At 34.6% G+C, this 21,310-nt stretch overlaps 1 protein-coding gene across 3 annotated transcripts in view; it reads left to right on the top strand.

The window, feature by feature from the left end:
- Positions 1–21,310, top strand: part of khdrbs2 (KH domain containing, RNA binding, signal transduction associated 2) — a 97,523-nt gene that overhangs the window by 60,008 nt on the left and 16,205 nt on the right. Inside the window, exons 7-13 of one of the 3 annotated variants that reach the window (XR_006372564.1) lie at positions 3,484–3,566; positions 4,857–4,915; positions 6,858–6,954; positions 10,539–10,592; positions 12,217–12,292; positions 13,357–13,417; positions 15,587–16,011. Coding sequence is in view for 1 of the 3 variants with exons in the window: in XM_044136409.1 (XP_043992344.1) it covers positions 3,484–3,566; positions 4,857–4,915; positions 6,858–6,952 (237 nt within the window). In the remaining 2 variants the exon portion in view is untranslated. Of the gene's footprint in view, positions 1–3,483; positions 3,567–4,856; positions 4,916–6,857; positions 8,459–10,538; positions 10,593–12,216; positions 12,293–13,356; positions 13,418–15,586; positions 20,745–21,310 lie in introns of those variants that run through there. The other 2 variants (XR_006372563.1, XM_044136409.1) reach the window with 2 other exon arrangements.

The raw sequence follows: 21,310 nt of genomic DNA, 5'->3' as shown, positions 1-21,310 counted from the left end.
AATTTAAACAAATTTGAATGTCAGACATTCAGAGGTGTTGGTGTGCTTGAGGTTAGAAACTGATGGCCAGACATTTACTTAAGGATTTTCTTTTAAAAAGTAAATTTAAAGGCCTGAAGCAGCAAAACAGCCCCAGATAATCTTTCCACCACCATCATGTCTGTCTGCTGGTATAATGTTCTTTTTTCTGAAAACTTTTTAGCTTTACAACCAGGTTAACAGGACACACACTTTCCAAAATATGTGATGATCGAGTTGTATTTTAGCAAATGTGAGTGTGGCCACAGTGTTCCTTTTTAGCCAATAGTGGTTTTAACCTTTTGAATAGTTTGAATAGTTTTCCTTTTAAGTAATGAATCAGTTTGAAAACTACATTTTTTAGGGGGGCTTTCTTTATTTGATGTTAAAATTTGTTTCTGGATTTGAAATAACTAAGATTGGAAAAACCAAAGCCAGAAGAAAACCGCAAAGATAAAAAACCTAAAGAAATCCAAATACTCAGTGTTAATGTCTATTGAGAAAAGACATGATTTGCAGAATCTGCCACCATGTGTATCCTGGCATCATTCTCAGTTTCAGCTGCTATATCATGCTTTTCAAAAGCAGGTTTGGCTGTGTCATCTCCCTCTTCATCCTCTGGATCATTCCTCAACACTGAAGGTTTTTAGATGCAGCAATGAGCCACCTCTGGCCAACCTTCATGTCAGCTTAATAACTACTCACAGATGGAGGTCTTTCAGTTGTAATGTTTTGCTTGCTTGAGGCAGGGAAAGGCGTAGGTAGTCACTAAAGATTGCAATAGAGAAATTTACAGGTCTTGCATGAGGTAAACAGGAAAAGGAGCACGAGCATGGAAACAAGCAAATAAATGGAACAGAAGAATCCAGCAATGAACAATGAAAAATCAGGAGCTGAAGCTCTGTGGCAGGGATAAACTAATCAGAGGAGATATGGTGCAGCCGTGGCAAGGAGAAAGGGAAACTGAGGCAGGAGGACTAACAATGCAGATGGAGATGAACCAAAACTTAAAGGGTATAGCAACCAACTAGAAAAAAAGCCTTATAATAATCTAAGAAAAATAAATTCAAATGTAGAAGGATGGCCTAAGTATGGCAAGACCTAACAGGCATATATAAGCAACAAAGAAATGGTCAAAACACAAAGAAAACTAGAACGCAAGGATCACAACAAGAGTATCCTTACTTTTCTTTTAAAAAAATCACAATTCTGTTGAACTGAGCAGCTGTTTACTCCGATGTTTGAGTAGTATTCAATAATTGGTAAATTAGTTTCAGCTCATTATAGTTCCACCCCTTTTTCAGTTGTTTTCTCCTCTAAAATATTTGCACATATGGCTCACAACATGTAAATTGTTTTATTTTGTTTTGCTGAGATGGGACATTCCAGCTTGTAAAATATTGATCCTGAGATCGCAAATAAATACTTTTGTCATTTGAGTGTAATAAGGCATCTTTGAAATTCTAGCTAATAGAAAATCTGAAAGGAACCAAAGTTTGGAAAGGATGTGAAATTGCATTTTTCAGATTTAGTGGTGCCTCTGGGAGAATTTCTACCAAATCCACGAGAAAGACGTCAACTAGGCACTCACATCACCTCGTAAAACTTAATTACTCACAGCACATAGTCGTAACTGAAAGTATCTCTGCAGAGTTTATTAACACTCATCCACTGGACAGTAAAACTGAACAGCTCTTTTAAAGTGGATTTTATGAGTAAATCAATGAAAATTGGAAAAATGAGAAGTCCAAAAATAGGATTGTGAAGCACCTCAGGTTGTTTTCCTGGATGCAATTACATTTGATTCAGCACTACCAATAAAAACATAATATTCTATCAATAAGATCTTATGAGCTAAAAATTTATACTAATTGTGACATGTAAAACATGTTTAATAAACAGTTGCAATATATATTTACTAGCAGAAGTTCAAACTCCAGATTTGTGTAACACAGTAATGTATTAGTAATTCTGTTTATGTTTTTATGTAGTTATCTCAAGTGGAGATATTTGGCTAACCATCTGAGCGTAGGTGGTTGCTGCTGTGCTCCGTGTAGTTTAATCAGTTTTCTTCTTGCTGAACATCACCGGCTGCTGCCTGGTCATTTTACCTGTATTAAAGTATCTATGGACACAGAAAAAATTATCAGCAACCCTGGTTTTATCAAATATCTGTACCGCTGCTGACCCCGTTTGGCCAACAGGGCATCACATAGTTTTCCCTTTAACATTTCACAAAATTGAACCACACAGAGAAAAGAAACTCTGGTCATTCTTCTCTCCACAATCTGTCGTGCAGTCTGCTCTTCAGCTCTTCCCAACATGTTTTCTATTAGCCTAAGGTCTAGGGACTGTGATGGTCACTGAAGAAGGTTATTTTTGTACACCTTCTCTGTGTTGTTTTGCCCATTTCTTTTGATTCACCATCCAACTAAAATGCTCAGTATTGACTCATATTTATTCTTAGTTTCCTTGGTTGCATACATTCTAACAATGACATTTGTAATAGAGAAAAAACCCTGCCACATACATCCTCCACCATACTTTACAGTGAATATCAGTTTTTTTAACCACATATTCATCCTTTTTAAAATTTTTGTCTACTGAATCAAAGCACAAAACTCCACTTAAAGAGCAAACTTGGTTTAACAAATGCTTCCCTTCACTTGTAATGATGGTGCAAAGGGTAATCCCAAACATATGGTTGCTATGTGGATAGCCTTTAATGGTTGTTATGGAGGTTTGCTGACCCAAATATACAACTCTTTGCTGTAGTTATCCAGCAGTGACCTTTGGAAATTTTCCTTATTACTTCCCTTACTGTCATATTACTGTGTGGTTGCAAGATAAATATGGGTCCTCATCTATTCTAGTGGCATATATCCCCAGGGATATATATAAGAAAAGAGTCATGTCATGGATTACCAATTAAAAGTTTCCAATAACTTTGGTCAACTTACAAAAGTAAAGCAGAAATACAGAAAATGCTACAGTTACATTTATGCCTTTAAGCTGATTTTTACAGGTACAATCAATCCTGCCACCAGTAAGTTTATTAAAAACTATTCTCTATCTAATGTGGCTTCTTTTCTTTTTCTTCCAATTAAATATGCTCAAATCAAAAGTTGCATGTTGGTCAATTATTTTTATAATGCGATATGATACAGCACTGAAAGATTTATTTTTAAAGATTTTTACACTTCTTTACCAAAAATCCATATCTGTATGTCTAAACTTTCAAGATCCGGTTTGAGCCTCAGAAATTGCTCATTAGGCTTCAAAAGTGAGGCATGTTCTTTCGCCAGCTTTAATCAATAATTGCCGTTGGGCATTACAGACTGAAAGGAATGCCTTTTCCCATGTAGCCCAGTATGGCCTGTATTAAGTATTCATCTTTACATAGCTGCACTGGACATGAAGGAGAAAACATGTCAGCTTTAATATTTATTGCTTCTTTTCTTGCAGGGCTATGAAGACGGATATGATGAAGAATATGAAGATGAGACTTATGAAGCCTATGATGAAAACTACAGCACTCAGACAAAGAGGTGATTTTTACAGACACATACAACTGCAAGAACACAACTCCCTGCACAAATATCTGGACCATTTATAAAGATACAAAAGTTTTGAATTCCATTATCAGTTTGGAGGCTATTGTTTCACTGAAAAAAAAAAAAATTCTAATTAAAGGCTGCAGTTTTCTAAATTTGTCAATCTGAGATTTGGCTTCTGAAGATCATTTTGTTTCAGGCTCCTTTACCCATTTTCTGTGGGCTTGTTCTAATAATTCTCTAAGCTCAACAACACATATTTTAGTACCTGAATAAGACATGGCGAAAAGTAGGAAAATTACATATACAGAAGCTGTGGCATCCATCTCCAATGGCCATTAAAAGCACATCATTGAACAATTGGAGGAGTTCAAATGTATCAGTAAATCCCACAATCTCCACGGTTGTTGTTGAAAATCCCCACTGGAGCTCCAAATGTGTATTAATTCACAGATGTGAATAGTCCTAAACAAATGCTTTATTTACACCTCTTCAGGCAAGTTTCTAAACATTACAGAGCCCATCTGTTGTTGGATTAATGAGCTGTCCCACAGAGTAAAAGCTACACATTTATGAGCTGCTTTTAAAGGTCGGCAACTTCAGATGAAAACTTTCGTTCACAGTAGAGTGATACTGACAGTTTAGATGAGGACTGATATACAGGGTGAGTATTTTATAAAGTAATTGTGAAACTGTTGATTCTTGAATTAGTGGTTTATTTACAGTGGCTGACAAATGTGTTAATGCACAAAGTGAAGCATAACTGAAATGAAATGAAAATGGTACATCGCTTTTTGTTACTAAAAACAAATATGGATAGCAAATGTACAGCTACGGTGCAATATTTTGTAACACAGCATAGTCATATATTGGAATGGTCAAGTCAAAATCCCCACAAATTAGGCCTAAATCTAATTCAACAAAAAGTAGTACCACAAAGGATTGACTCAGGGGGACTGAGACCCAAAACACACTCTCCTTTCTAGATTAATAAAATTGTGAAAAAAAGAATGTATTATTTTACTTCCACTTCACAGTTATGCACTACTTTCTGTTGGTTTGTCACATGGGGGTCACATTTATCATGCTTCATAATTCCAAATATCTATGAGGTCTTGAAATTTGCTGCTGCAAATCTACAAATAGGAAGATTCAATTTCAAGTGGGATGAATACTTTGCAGATATATATATTTCTTAACTTTGTTTGGTTTTGTGCATTATTTATACACAAAAGTGCATCCTTTATCCTGAATGTTTTTTCTTTGTTTGTGTGTTTATTAAAGCATTTCAGAATACTATGAACATGGACACGGAACCAGTGATGAATCGTACAACAGCTATGGTAAGTGTGGCTTACTTGCTGTTTAAAAAAAGTTTGTACCGTGAACTATAGTCACTCTCATCCTTTTCTTCTGACAAGGACCCAGTGTAGAGTATTTAATTTAGAAAAAGTTCAACAAAACCTATTATTAAAGCTGAAAAGGGGGTTGATTATTTGATTGGCCCATCAATAAAAATTATTCTGCAATTTTGAGGTTGATTAATTGAGTTCTTTATCGAGTAAACTTTGCCTACTGTGTAGCGCATTCTTAGACTTATCAAGACCAATCATAAAATTAAAATACAATTTAGCTCCTATTCTCAGCACTTGCACTGGGGAAAGTCTAGTGCTAGGCCTGGCAATATATTAGGAATTAGCACTGTTTTTCTTGTTGAGAAGGAGAAAAAAAGCTATTGTAATTTTCCACTATTATTTCAAGTAATTAGCTATATTCACAAGTACAATGAAGGATGTTACAAACATTCTGGCAGTTTCTGCAGCCCAAACAGCTGCTACACTGTTATTAAAACCAACCAAGAGACAAAGAAAAAAGCCCTGCAGCCCACTTCCTGACCCAGCGAGCCGCTCCTCTACGCATCACCCCTCCTACGATACCTGACTGCAAGCTGCATTTAACTAAAACTGAAACTGTGAATGCACCAGTGGAAGCTTATGAGGCAACAAGCTGTTTTTTCTTTTGGGTGTTTTGCCCTTAAAGGCTTTTTTTTCTCCATAAAACTAACCTCTGTTGTGTGCATATGATTCATTCTTGGATGCTTCTGAAAGCTACATGATCTTTAGACTTCTTCAAGTCCAAAGACTTGTTTTTCTAGAATAGCATATTTGAAAATGCAGCAATAGAAACTTTAATTTTAATCTTATGCTAGAGTCAGAAAACTTTAAATAAGTCTTTAGAGTATTAAAAAACAGGTAAATTATATTGAATCTATTCACTGGTTTTTAATTTTAAAATATGCTTTTTCTGTGACCAAAAACCTTTGGAGATCCAACCCCTCCCCAAAAGCTTAGAACATTTCAGGGAGTAAGCAGCCAAACTGTGAGATGACTAAGGGTGTGGTTTGTGAGCATAAAGTTTGCATGATAATTAGCTGTAACAGTTTATTTTTTTCTACATCTGGAAAAAAACTTGGGCCAATATTTATAGCCAATATTAATATTGCTGTTATGGCCGATAACCAATATTTACCAATGGTGTGTATGTACATGTGTGTATACACACACGCACACACACACATATATATATTTTTCTTTTTTTGTGTAATTTTTTCCCCCACAAATAGAATAGAATAGAAATATCCTTTATTGTCTCACAGTGGAGAGCAGCAAAGTGGCAAGCAATAAAATAATTTTCCCATGTTTGTTTTTTATCATATATTTCTAATTTTTTAACATGGAGCTGAATTTGACTGTTGTGATCTACAGGCCTAAATACTGTTGGAAAATAAAAGATTTATTAATGTTGAAAATATGCCTTGTAAGTATAAAAGATAATTTGAATTCCATTGGCAAGGTCTAATGAAATCAACGGTTAGCTGATTGTTGTTGTCTTTTTGCAGGTTCATTTATTTTCAGCACAATGAATTTAAGCACTGGGGTGTTGAGGTCAGACCAAAGGAAAACCAAGCAGCCAATAATTTAATTTTCTGCTTCATAAACACGCGTACTTGAAAACAGTGCAGTGTGCCATAGCAAAGGTGGCCAACTTTATGTAATTTGCCTTTAAGGAAGGAGTCTCTGACAGTCTAATCTCAGTACTGGTCCAGTAGAGGGAAAAGTGGTTATGACAGTAATTTCCTGCTGTGAGAGAACCCTGTATTTCCCAGGATGCAATTTATTTTCTTTGCTGAAACATTCTGTGAGACGATAGAGTTCAATACATATGTGCACCATATGTTTTGAGAGATTTAGTTTTCACAAAAGTGAATGTGGTATATTCCCACAGAAGAAGAGTGGACAAGCCCCAGACCCATTCTCAAAGCTCCAGCTTTACGCCTGACAAGAGGAGGCTACAGAAAACATCCCTATGGTAGATACTGAAGGTGCTCCAGATTTGTGACCTCCTCTTCTCTTTTGAAACCTTTTTTCAACTTTTTCATAAAAAAAAGAAATGTAACTTTTCCTTTCTCATCATCAAATTTTAAAATAAAATAAAAAAAGATATAATCAATAATATTCTGATGTGTGAATAAAATCATACACAATCAAGTCTCTTTTTTTACCTTTAAACATAATCACCCATGTACAAGATGATTGTTCTTAAATTAGCTCTTTAAATTAACTCAATTGTCCCTATTGCAGAAATTTCACAATTTTGACAGACTTGTTCATAGAGAGTATATGTGTGATTGTAACAGATTGGTTTCCATTTATTGGCTTCGTTGGAGTTGTTATTAAAGTTTCACAAGCCGACCCCTTATTCTTTTCACCGAATTAGACATAGTCATGCAGCCATTGCGAAATTGGTGACTTCAACCTCCTGCGTTTTAGTAGGATGTTGTTTCTGTTCTGCTTCTGTGTCAGCATCATTAAAATATTCAGAGACAGAAGTTGAAAAGCAAAATATGTTCACAAAGGCTGTGAAAAATAATATTTTGGCCAGTGAATTGTTCCAACATTGACACAAATAAAACAAGCAGTTTCCCAGGAGGATGGGGGAAATTGTAACATAACACCAAAAGATAAATGCTTCATAATGACAGAACATATTGTTATATGAAGTAAAGCACAGGTGTCACCTGTTTCACTGGAACATAAGGTGTTGCTCTCTCTTATTATCGTTTGATGTCACTGTCTAATTGGAAACATATTCAGTGATAATCATGTTAGAAAAATAAAGTGTTTCATCAGATATTTCCAAAAGTCTTTTGTAGAATTTAAACATAACAGAAACAGCTTCACAATACATGCATGTATCAATGTGTTAATTATCCATTTTGTAATTACCTCGCAATGAATGTCACAACTGCACCTCCAGTTCCCGACTTCTTTATTACTTTCAACTACACTTTGTAAGTCAGCTATTAAATCTGTGCAGTGCAAGTAGCCATACGCCTTCATGGTATTGCTGTCAGTGTGAGAGCTTCTAAATGGACAGTAAACATGCATTCCCACAAATAAATACAAAGATCTGCACGTACTGTTGCAGTTTTCACTACAACATCCCCACTTGAGAGTAGTAAACAGTGGAGTGTTTTGTTTCCACCATTCTGGCCCGAACGGATTAATTCTTTAGACCACAGTAGAGTTATTTGACATTTAATTGATTGTTGTAGAATTTGGCTGACTCCATCCGTTTTAGTTATCTCAGACTTTTCCTATAAAATAAAATATCCCAATTTAATTTGAAGTCGAAAGGAGTATAGATTAAAATACCCCAATTCAAAATAAGATACATTCATTGAACAAGAAAATATGAAAAAACAAAGTGCATACAATATGCATGCAAATCATAGGATTTATGACTATCACAAGGTAATGTTTTGTTTTAATCCTCCAGTCCTAAATAGAACTTTCTTTTGCCATCATTTACAACAGTTGATGTCTTTTTACAGAAACAGATGCATTTTCAATATTCCAATTGTCATGTAAATAACTATAACAGTTATTTACATAATAACTGTTATAGTTATAGTAACTGTTAATAACTGTTATAGTTATTTAACTGTTAAACTGTTAAATAACAGTTTAACAGTAAACTGTAACAGTAACAGTAAATAACAATTAACAGTAATTGTTATTTAAATAACTGTTATAGTTATTAACAGTTATTATGTAAATAACTATAACAGTTATTTACATAACTGCTCTAGTTATTATAACAGTTATATTAACTGTTATAACTGTTATTTGAAGATGTATATAACAGTTAACTATAGCTGTTATAGCTATAACTTTATTTACATCAAGACTTTTGCCGTCTTGACGCATTTATTACACTAATAAAGTGTAATTCATGGGAACAAAGGAATTGTTCCCCTTTTTTCAGAGAAGTAGGACAATTCTCACCTGCTGACTTGACAAAATTAAAGGATAAGGACTTTCCCATTAAGTTATCAAACTTCATATTGTAGCACAACTTAAGATGTTTTCGACCAGACCAATGTAGAACCAATTTATTGTAAGATTAAGTGATATGACCAACACACCTTCATTAGTTTGGTCTATATAAAACAAATATGTTCAGGAAAAGTGTGTTCCTTGAAGTCTAATGCGGACCTGCAGTCTTCTTGGTCATTTCAGCAGGTGCTTAATTTTCCAGAAGTATCACCATGGTAGCAAACCAACAGAAAACAACACATTCCTTTAAAAGGAGTTAACATAAAAGACTGCTTAAAAGCAACAAATGGAAACCAGTCTTAAAAGAATCAAAGACCTGAATGTAAAATGTCTTAATGATCTAAACATTTCTTTAAAGAATTGTTCAACATTGTGAACTCTAAATATTTCAATAACCAGGTTCCCTTCCTAATTTAAAGCATAACATAACAGTAACTGACACCAGAAATAAAAGTTACTCCTGGTTTTATTGTGAATTTAGGGAATGTTGAAAAACACATCTTTATTGTTTGGACTGAAAGCATTCACCACAGTGTGTAATTCATAAACTGTGCTTTGTTCTGTGTGTAATCTGTATTTGTACATAAAGTATTTAATAAAAATAACTTAAACCTAAATCCTGAGTGGAATACTTAATAAATAGGAGAAAACCAAGCTGTAAATTAAATTTCTCTTTTAATTTTGATTCCTTCATTCATTATTTTTTGTTGATTTCTGTCAGACACCAGCTAAAATATTTAATAAAGAAAACTTCAACTTGCCCAATATGAATATTTGATCTCTACTTAAAACTAATACCTGTTTTCTTGCAACCCAGTCTCTGAAGTGAATAAACATATTGATTCACACAGACTTTCTTATGGAGTTTTAAAGAGGTAAGAACTCCTCTCATATATATCATAATATTGCCTTAAATATGTCCGGCTAGTTAAGGGATCTATATACTGATACTCTGCTTGTTTGTTTAAGGGAACAAACCTAACCTACTGAACTCAGTCGCTACCTGCAACATCTCAGTGTCTCTGCTAAACTCCTTCTGTTTGTGCATTTCTTCCATGCGATTTCTGCGTGTTGTAAACACCTCTGTGATTAGCACATCCGAAGCCTGACTCTGATTAAAGACTGTAGATGATGGGACTAAAAGGAAGACTAAACACTAAACAGGTAACCTTAATGCTAATCCTAATTTAACCATCAACTGCTAACTTTCATTTAAAAAAAAAAGTAAACCTGCTCGTTTTAACCCAAAGATTAATCTCCCTCGATACCTCTAACCACACACGTAAGAGATTCAGCTAAACTGAAATAAAAGAAAGATTAAATTAAATTAAAAAGCTCTAAAATAATGTTCGGCTAACGTTCTCATCACTCCTGAGAAATAAATACATTTCTCATTAAATGTCTTTTTTTGTTAACTTTGAATTGGTTTACTTTTTTTCCACAACCATGTTATGTAGATGTATCTCTACTTCGTAGACACTTAACACTGCATGCAGGCCATTAGTTTAAATATTATGCTATATAAGTTTATGCATGCTTTATACCAATGATCTGCTCTTTCTTATAGATACTGAAAAACAACCATAGTGGGTTGTCATCAAAGCACAGAGAAACACTGCAGGTGAGTAGAAACATTTGCGATCACATTTTCACATCTGTCTCTATTTATGCCTTTGGAAATACAAAGATATAAAACATGTTAGAAACTACTAAGACAAAGGAGCATAGCATAACAAAAGCAGGACTTCTGACTCGTGGTTTTTTGAAGTTTCCTTTTTATTCATACAAGCTGATAACTACTTGTGGTTATCAGCTTGTTACTATTTCCATTTAATAACTATTTCCATTTAATAACACACCAATTCACAAAAGTGTTATTTAATCCTAAAGAGAATCTGATGAACTCCTCCTGCAATCTTTTTATTAAGATAATCTCTGCCTCTTTTTGTTCTTTAGGGACCAGGTATTGCATATCTGTTTTCTGCATTTGTGTGTGCATTTTTTCTCTCTAAATATTGTCAGGTAATTCTGCAAATACTGTAAAATGTAATCCCCAAGGCCACATGCTCGCTGACCTATTCATAATTCACCAGCTGCTATACAAACCTTGATTTAAATGAGTACTCCTTTTTGAAAATGTATGTTAGGCCTAACGCCAAAGTTGTACAAATGTGCTGATAACACACAACAGGATTTATGCTCAAAACCACAAAAGCAAAGCATGCAGTGTCAGTTTTATTTAGTGGGTAAATTTCACTTGTACTGGTGCAGTTTGGTTTGACTGCTCTATCTGTGACATCCATTTACATCTTGATTAGAATCTGTACTTTAGAATAGTAGCAGTGCAAAATTTAGGCAAAAATATTAATGTTCTAAATTTAGAACTGCTAAGCAAAACTGAAAGATTTTTACATGCAGCATGAAATTATTAAAGATAAAAATAAAACAAATAAGTGCACACAGAATCTTCAGCTCCAAGATTAAGGTATGATCCAGATACGTTTCCACTTTGACTTTGTAGAAAACACTAGTTAAGAAAAATGTTAGAGAAAAAAGAATAATAATAGTAATCTTAAAAAGGTATAGATCAATAAAAAAAGCTTTTTGGTTGCTTATGTTCCTCAATACATACCTGACTGTGATATACCCACTTTGACAGTCAATGATTGAAATAATTCTTTTCATTATCAGCTCATAGCTTACTGTAAACAAAAGTAGTTATACAACTGAAAAATTATACCTAGCACTAGTGAGTCACTACAGTAGTTCTATTGTCTGATACTGATCATGAAATAAACTCTTAGAGGAGTCAGTTTTCACAAACTAGGATCAGAAACACAATCAATGTCAACCAGATGTAACATAAACTCTTCTGAATATAAGTTAGCAATAAAATCAAATATGTGAAATTAAAATTATTTTATGATTATCTCTAAAATATTCATAAAATATTATGTAGAATCTCAGTATTAATCCTACTATATTAAAATGGTTTGTCATTCCTGCTCCTGAAATATTGTGTTAATTATTAAAACGTTGTTAATGTCATCTGTTTTCATTCATATACATAAACAATGTTACTTTAATAACAGACATGGGTGTGTGTATCGGAAGGGCAGCGCTGTTTTGCTCTTTGCTCCATACATCCAGAGCTCCTTCCTGCACTTCCTCTCGGATCTTATGCATTTTGTTTTGACCAAAGAGTTTTTGTACAATTGTCTTTTTGTGTGTGTGTTTTCATGTAGGGCACAAAGAAGACACATTCAAGATGGAAGAGTCCCTTCACACATTTTCATCTTCATCCGAAGAGAAAATTCTTGGGTAGGTATTCATTGTTTCATAACAATGACCCACAGTCATTGTTATGAAACTTGAAGGAACAAGTTTCATAACAATGAAACTTGTTATGTTGACTTGTTTCAATTATTTTGTAAGCTTAATTAATATTTAATCGAATGTCTCTTTTGTTTGGACTTGAATGTGTTATGTTGCCACACAGAGTATTTTTCAAGGTTGTTTTCACTTATTGGAAATAATTGTGTGCCACAATACAACAATGCTCCTTATTCTATAAATTCTGAGGAAGAAAACAACCAAAGAAACAAAAAAGCTGCTCAGTAAGGAAAATAACAGAGCTTGATACAAAGATAACACAAATGGAATGGATGTCATTTATAGAGGATTGTTTGTCAAATATGTGTTTGCTAATTGCTCTAAAAAAAAAAGAAATAATAAAGGATTTAAATGCCTAAACTACGGTTTTCAACTCCTTGTTGATAATTCCTCTGTGACTTGTTCCTTCAAGTTACAGTTAAAACTTTAGTTGCACCTGCGGTTTGGAAGTGGTCCATGCATCAGTGGATGCCAGAAACACTGGCTGCTTCATTTTCATAACAAACCTTCCTCCAACAGCAAATGTGCCAGAAAAAAAAAAAAAAAAACATCCACAATTTGCCATAGATGTCCATGGATTACTTTCAACTGAACGCTGCAGATAAAACTCCTCTCAGATACAAATAAAGTAGTTTAGGAAAAAAATAGAATAAAATATATTTATTTTTGTTTTACACAAAGAATACATCCTAAGGTGCTTACGGTCTATGGAGCTGGCATTTCATCACTTTTCCATCAATCCATGCATGAACTCGGCAGTGATTCTTGTCCATTAGGGCAGGCCTGGCCAGCAGCCTTGGGCACAATAAAACACTGGCAGCTGTTTGCTTTGTTCCCTTGCCAACTCTATCACCTCTGGTGATGTTTTTGAGATGTCACACCAACCTTAAAAATATGCACACTGATATTTAATAACAAACCACTGTTACAATTTTGTTTCTGTAAAGAATAAACTATGGGCTCTGTTTTTGTTAATTTGTGAATTTAATCAGTCAGAGACAGAAGCAGACTTCGGGGGACAATCTAATGTGAGACATGATGGAAGATCCACAGGTAAGGAAGTGAAATCTAAAATTGCTTCCATTATTATATTAAAGGAGTTATGCATTCTATGTATTTTGAGCAGATTAAATCATGATCAAGCCATGCCACAGGAAGATTTTGAATTAAAATTACTTTTGTTCAACCAAGGCATTTTCTTCATGTAGAAGGAAATATGATCTGAAGAGTTTAAAAATATTCATTTTTTTAATGAAAATTAGGGGGAAAAAAACAATTATTTAAAAAATAGGCAAAAAAATCTTTATTATTATCCCTTTTATAACTTTAATGTTGAAATGCATCCTTGCTGTTACCCTGATCTTAAGCTCCCACCACAGATTATGTTACGCTTAAGTCAGAATTGGCTGGACCACTTCAAAGTGTTCAAATCAGAAAAGGCATGTTGGTGAAATTAAGACTAAGACTAAGTGGGTTTGTGTTTGGATGTGTAGGAAGCCCCTTAAAAGCAAGGCCCCACACATGCAAGAAGCTCTTCAGACTGCAGCCACTGAATAGTCCTGATATAACCATTGTTTCAGATTCATTTGTTTCTTTCTATAAAATGTCCCTTCAAAGAACATAATCCAACAACAACAAGAAAAATTTGTTCTTATTTTTATGCAGATTCTTCTGTGGAGTTGTTTGTAATGACATGTCTTCTGAAAGTAAAATGAAAATAAATATGTATGATTGATAATAAACCTCCCACAGCTTGAGCTAATACCAACACATTCTGTGGTCATGTAATGACACCATCTGCTCCTGGGTTCAGACTGGCTGCTAGAGAGCAAGGCGTTCTCATTGTGCAGCATTACGCACTTGCCAGTTTTGGTAAGCAACTGGAAACAAATAAATGAGGCCTGCCAAGTCTTATGCTGAGTGTTTTTATTTCCTTTAATAATTGCACCCTTATTGCTCATAACAACATGATAAAAGCTTGTTTGCAAAGGTTTAGGTGAGAGTGAGGAGCTTTAGCCTACCTCTGTATCCATTTCAAGGACAAGCTGATCGTGTTGGGCTAAAAGCTGCATCTCCATACAAAAATGTCACCCTGGATGTTGTACGCTAGTTGACAGATTATAACCAGGGGATTCACAAAGAGACAGCCAGTGGATCGAGGGGAATTACTGAGCCGCAGTTGATGCTCACCCAGCCCAAATGTCAGACCCGAGGGCTCAGGCTGCTACAAACCAAGGACACAAGTGTTATTTATCATACTAATAAAAATCCATTTGAAGAGATTGTTGCATGCTTTTTTTAGTAAACATTGTAAACCATTATTGTAAAAATACTAAAAGAGATGTTGGCTTTGGGAAAATATGCTATATTGTTGTGTTGTTTGTAGTTGGATTGGAAAATTATGTAAGGCTGTTAAAAGAACAAATGATGTAATTAAAAGAAGAAATCTAATCTAAATAGTCAATTTTGAACTGTTTAAGCGGAAATAGCCAAGAGTATATAAATTTACTCTTCATGTATATATTTTTTACATCCCTTTGTGGAACAATGTGAAAATGCAGGTCATTGTTGTCACAGAGGTTCGTTTATACTGACAGTACCAAGTGAATGTGGTAGTAAACAATTGCGATTAATTCAAAGAATCAAGTTTTCATGTGATTTGTTGGCTTTAGTAAATATTATGCTAGACAAACTACTTTTAGATTTTAAGATGGATTTTGAAGCATTTCATCTGGTCTGATTGACATTTTCCCCAAGTACTACTAAGTTACAGAGAATGTGAAAGCCTTCTGACATTTTTTTGTCTTCTTCCCCGCTGGTGTTGGGTGGAATGATGCTACTGATATATACTGTACTGCAGCTCATTTTGAGGCTAACTGGTTTGTCTGGCTCTATCATCAGTGTGTCAGCTTTGTCATCATTCCTGCCAGTTATGGAGAAAGATGCGGCAGTTTTTTCAGATCCCTGCAGGATTTAGTTGGTGCCTGAAAATGCATTCTGGCAATTCCAGTCCGTCACAAACTGATTTCACATCTTTTTGTTCCCAAATTATCTCAAAACCTATGCATTATCCTACATAGGGCTAATTACTTTTGATTTCAGCAAGAATTTGAAACAATTACATGAATGGCAAGGGATTTGTGTAAATATATGCAGTTAATATTCTTCTGGCATGCGCCTTTCGTGCATCACATGTATATCTCCTCTTTGTTTGTCTTACAGGCATACTTTGTAGGATGGGCTGAACACCTGGTGGACTATAAAACGTTCAAGTCTGATTGTTATGGGCATGGATAATAAAATATCCTTTGGCTATATAATTTTTATTTCTCCTAAAATCTACAGAGTTTGTACTTGTAGCTTCAAAGACACAGAATTTTATTGTTTTCATAAAACTTCACTTTGGTTGTACTAAGATAAAATAGGGGAAATTGCCATAGAACATGTTAACATTTTCTCAGTAAATCTATTTATTATGGGGCTATTGGCATAAAATTCACACCCGATTCTAGAAAATAATTCACACAAGTCTGTAGACTGTAGTTATGTGAAATAAAATTGAAAGACACAGTATAAGTACTAACAGGAAAAGTAATTTTAGGCTAACTCCAGATTTTTTCCAAAGATGATGAACAGTTAGTTCATTGGTGTAATGGTTAAATGGAATGTAATGTTTGTGATGAGGACAATTTTATGTGAATAGCCACATTAGAAATATATTCACTTAGAAAGATATTGATGCATTGAATGCTTATTTTACAGATTATTATTGTTCTCTGTTATTTTTTATTTTATTTTGAAAATCCTGATTATGAAAATGGTGAGATGTTTTCATCTGATTTCAGACTTGACCGACTGCACCCTGTGTTTTTACCCCGGTTGTTGTAATAAATGGTACACTTAGGGCTGCCAACAGGAACGTGTTAGTTCATTAAGTAAGTTGAGCCCACTGCCAGCATCCTGGCCAAATGTCACAGCCAGTTTACAACCCTGCTGGTAAATCCTCCTGCTGCGCCGTACAGCTTCACTTCTAGTCATTTCCCTGGGTCTTCATAATGAATGATGCTCTCTGTACCTCTAAATATGGCACAAGGTAATTAACGTCAGAGATTGATAGAAGCAATACAAGGTCACTACTGTTCAAATAAATGTTCGTAACTGGCTTCTGTTTGAGTTCCTGTGTTCCAATTTAATTCACAAAACAGCTTTTCAGTCGCCTTGTGAAGCAGGCACATCAAAACATGTTTGATTTGCCTAACTTGCAATATGATCTTCTGCATCATATTTGTTGCAGAAGATCATCTATTTCTTATTGTTTTGGATGGAGGGGGATTTCATACATCTACATAAGTTATCCACCCCTCTCCCTCACTTTGATATGTGCTTAATTCATTTGCCTCATGACACACTCCACACAGCCTGTTAGGCAGTACGGCATTTATCTCCCTTGATATTACTTGATCTAAATCCTAAAAGCACAAAGACACTAAAAGTGGGTCAGGATTTAGGCAACGTACATTGCCTCAACACAGTGTGTAGCGTTAACTAACACACTGCAGCTTTCTCCATCAAGGACAAGTACCTGAGCAAACTCAGCTCTGTTTGGACAGCTGCTCGATGAGCCAGAATAGAGAATGAGGGCTTATGATCACCAGAAGTCGAAAAGAGCCTCTTCAGCATCACGGCACTTCTGATGAAATGATGTCTTTGCAGAGTCAGAAGTCTTTGGTGCGTGTGGGTGATGTTTGTCTCTTATTTTTCTTTTTTTTTTTTTTAAAGAAAAAAAACCTGACATCTAAGTCAGGTGACAGACAATAAGGATTTACTGCTTGACTCACAATTTTCAGGAAGATATGAGAGCAAATGTAGACAGAATACTGGGTTGCATTTAAGCTTAGCTTTTGCAATTGTTTGCTTTTTCATTTTTGTCCAGAAGCCTCATTAGAGCTGCTTTACAGATGTGATGAGTTCTGACATATTGAGATGCTTTGTGCAAATGGAAAAACTAAGCAATAGAATTGCACAAATTATGCTTTTGACTGATGAAGGGTTGCAGAGCAAAATGTCTTCACATGTGCAATGCTTGTTAAATATCCTGTAAGAAATATACTATTTGTAACAAGATTAAAAATATTGTTTTAAAAGTGTTCTGAACAATACCAACAATTGACTAAAGGAAAATATAAGATATTATTTGAATGTTAAATGACTTGTATTTAAGTTGTTGTTGTTGAAGGAATCAAATAAAAAGAAGATAGATATTCAAATCATAACTCTTCATCCTGCTCGTTAAACAGAGCAAAGCTAAAGTCTATTCATATTTGCCATAATTTTATAATATATTGTAGAATTTATGGATGATATTTTTTGTTAATGTAATAGAACTTGTGAGGAATGCCAAGATTTTGTAACAAAACATCAACACATAAAGCCAGTTCCTTGGACATGTGGATGATGAAAACTAGTAAGAAAAACATTTTAAAGCAAGCTAACGTTAGAATTAGGAAACTTGTGAGATGTCTCAAAAAGGGTTATTTTGATTTCAGAAATGGGTGTTAGATATGATGGCCTTAATAGATGATATGCTGCTCAGCACAAATTAATCAGATTCATATTTTCACCCTTTAAGTTTTGGTTTCAAAGGACAGAATAAAGAGTTACTTGGGAACACATTTTTTAAAGGGAATATATAATCCTTTTTGGAAGCTTTCCTTTTTGTTGTCAGTTGGATTTGAGGGATATGCAAAATGACACGATAGGCAAAAAACATAAAGGAAGCAGAAAGTTGCAGAAGAGTGATGGTATTTTTTTTCAAATGCCAAATTTAGAAAATTTATAACATAATACCCACCCAAGACAGAAATTTGCGACAGTGACAGGTCTTCAGCAAAAATAAGAATTTATAAAGTTAAGACTTTTAAGGGGATTTATCCAACAAGGAGGACAAAGTCAGGAGAAATGTTGTCTTAGAGCATCAGGTTGGTGACCTAATAAGATGGAACCCCATGCAGGTATTTAAAAGCGCTCCATTGTGATCCCAATCTCCCTATAATTTGCCACAGTGGAGAATTAACATTTGTGACAAAAGTTGCAGATGGAAGTGCTAAAAGTTCACCCTGACCCACATTGTTGTTGGATGGGCACATTTCCCAGAAACCTTGTCCCAACAACTGTTACCACAATAGCCCACTTCATATTACTAACAAAAGCATCAGTTTTCTGTGACATTGTGTACCATTAGCTTGAAATGAGAATGTCACTTCAAGTTAATGGTACACATGTTGTGATTGTAAAGAAAGTTGAAGTATTGACAAACAAGACTTCAATTGACATCAAACACTTTTTTTTTTTTCAATCAGCTATGACATGGAAAATAATTTGGTTGCAGTGAAGGTTGGAGGTCATTAAGCAAAGGAAACTCATGAAGGGAGTAGTTTTATAATTTAGGACAATGTGCTAGCTTCAGCAGACATTTTGTACTGAAACTGTACATAAGTGAAAAACAAACCAAAAGAAAACAGTGGCGTCTCCGGTCTGGCTGTGCTTTTTGTCTTTGCAGTGGCATGAACTGTGTCTTGTCCACTTCCCTCAGACTTGGTTCACTCTATTCTTTTAAGCTAAAAGAATGGAGGATTATTTCATAATCTTGAGGCCCAACATGTCTCCTACAGTGTGGACTAATCTGTTCTCTTCACCTGTTTCCTTCCACTAATCTGACCTACGTTTCCTGCATTGAGGATTTTTGCAGAAAAAGCACTGACTAGATCCTTTTGTCTTTGACACCAAGACTTTGACACCCATGGTCACGTTAGCCAAATATTTTCCATCTTTGACAGTTTTTTTTTTTTCTCATAAACGTTGATGGAAAAATCTCTAGGCCATCTGTTATTTTGACAGTATACAATTCACAACCCAGAGCACTTGGTGCAGACATACATTTTCAACTTTACACACAGAGTACAAGTAACTAATTCAATCAAAAGAGATTCCCATGAGAGCATCTAAGCATAATCTGTGGACACTGACCTAAATGCATCTCACTATCCAGGAGCTGACAGGATGTTGAAGAATTATGGAGGTTTTGGAGCGCATCTGTGACCACTACAGTAAGACTGCTGCAGCTGAACTACTGGTGCAAAAAGAGCGCATGCTGTAGGATTTCCTCCTAATAAAGCGGGTGTTTGAAGGATGAGGAATTTCCTTGTTCAGAGTCTATTTCAATTGTAGAAATGTTTCCTGATTTAAAAACCTTGGCTGAAGTGATGCTTATAATTCCAGCAGCAGAGTATGGAGTTAGCCTCCAGAAAAGCATCAAAATTCCCATTAGAAGTAATTTGTCTGAGGCAGAGACAAAGTTAAAAAATATCATAACAATAGCCTCTGTAACAAGTTTGAAATATTTGATAATGAACAAGCAAATGAGGAATTCAGCTTCATGCAGAACATGAGAAAGTTATTAGATTGTGTGTTCAGGCCGCGGAGGGTGATTGTTCATATTTTAGGTGCATTGTTTCATTTCATTCTTTCTACTTACTGGGGGTCATAGTCAGAGCTTTAGTTATTTTGGAGAAAATGTTACATGCATTCATCTGCTTGATGTGTGATAGCATTAATTGGATTCTCTGTTAAGGTTGAATATTAAAATGAATGAAAATTAAATACAACAAATTATGTAATTTTCATTTTAGAAATTGACAGGTAAGTAGAGTTTACGACAAGATGTTTTTGATCCTGCCAGTAAAAAAAAAAAAACTAAACAAAAATAGTATTTTTGCAATTACTGGTGCACTTATTTGATATTCCTGTTAAAAAGCTCCTTTTTATACTGACTGCTTGTTTTTAAGTAGAGTGTGGCTGCAAATTTTCTGTCAACAAAAAGTGCTCTTAAAATTACTTATTTGCTTTGCGAAATACTGGAAAGGTCTCTTATGATTTATAGGTTTTGTAGTTTTATGATCTCAAACTATGATGAAGTTTTCCCTCTAAGGTTTGAAAGTACTCATTCTTAAATTTTGGTTTTTATGTATGAGAAATACGTACAGTTCACATAGGAGTTGTTTGTTAAATTGCTTGTTTATTGTCTTCACATGTACATGATAAAGTTATTGGACTACATATATTGATTTTATAATTTAGGGTAATGAGATACATGAAAGTTGACATGGTCTTCTACATAGGCTTTTACATTTTTATTTTCATTCTTCTGTACTGATTTTCTTCTGTTGTGAATGCCCTGAATGTTTTTGTGCTTTTTTGTAATTTAGAACCACAACCTATCAAATTTAAATTCCAGTCATGGAACACGGCTGTCTATTGAAGCTTGCTGCATAATAAATTGTGCAAGGTTAACATTGTGAATGAGTTTCTTTTATTTTCTGAGACTAACCCATCATTTTCCTATAAATCTTTTTTTAGGTAATAGATGTGCAAAATGTGTTGTGTTCTAGGACTAATTGTGTCAACATCTCTCTGAGCCATAAATTCTGAATCTCCCTAAATGGAAGGTTTTCTCATGCATTGTGCAGATAATCTTCTTAGAAGAGTTTTGTATTTAGATTACAAATCAAGTCATTTATGAATATAGATTATGTGCTCTTTGGCAACCGTGCTGCTGTAAACCACTAAGCGATAAGCACAAAGGATGCTTGTATGTGCCAAAAAATATTAGCTAATTATGGTTTTCGATCCAAATCTTACATATCTGAAAGGATCGAACAAAACAGTGTGTCTGGTTGTGTGCATTTATTCATTGTCCTATTACCCTGCGTTAGCAAAAATGATTATGTAAGATAGTTTTTTTTTTCTTTTTCAAAGCAATTTAAAATAAAACATTCATGATACATTTATAAAATCCAGTATGTAATAAACTGCATGTGGAAAAATGTCCACAGCACTTGTCCTTTTTTTTGGGGGGGAAGACTTCTGAATTCATGAAGATCTACAGAA

This window comes from Gambusia affinis, linkage group LG13, assembly GCF_019740435.1.
Source record: "Gambusia affinis linkage group LG13, SWU_Gaff_1.0, whole genome shotgun sequence".
NCBI lineage: Eukaryota > Metazoa > Chordata > Actinopteri > Cyprinodontiformes > Poeciliidae > Gambusia > Gambusia affinis.
The sequence above is the reverse complement of the archived record's forward strand: the minus strand, read 5'-3'. Positions and strand labels throughout refer to the sequence as shown.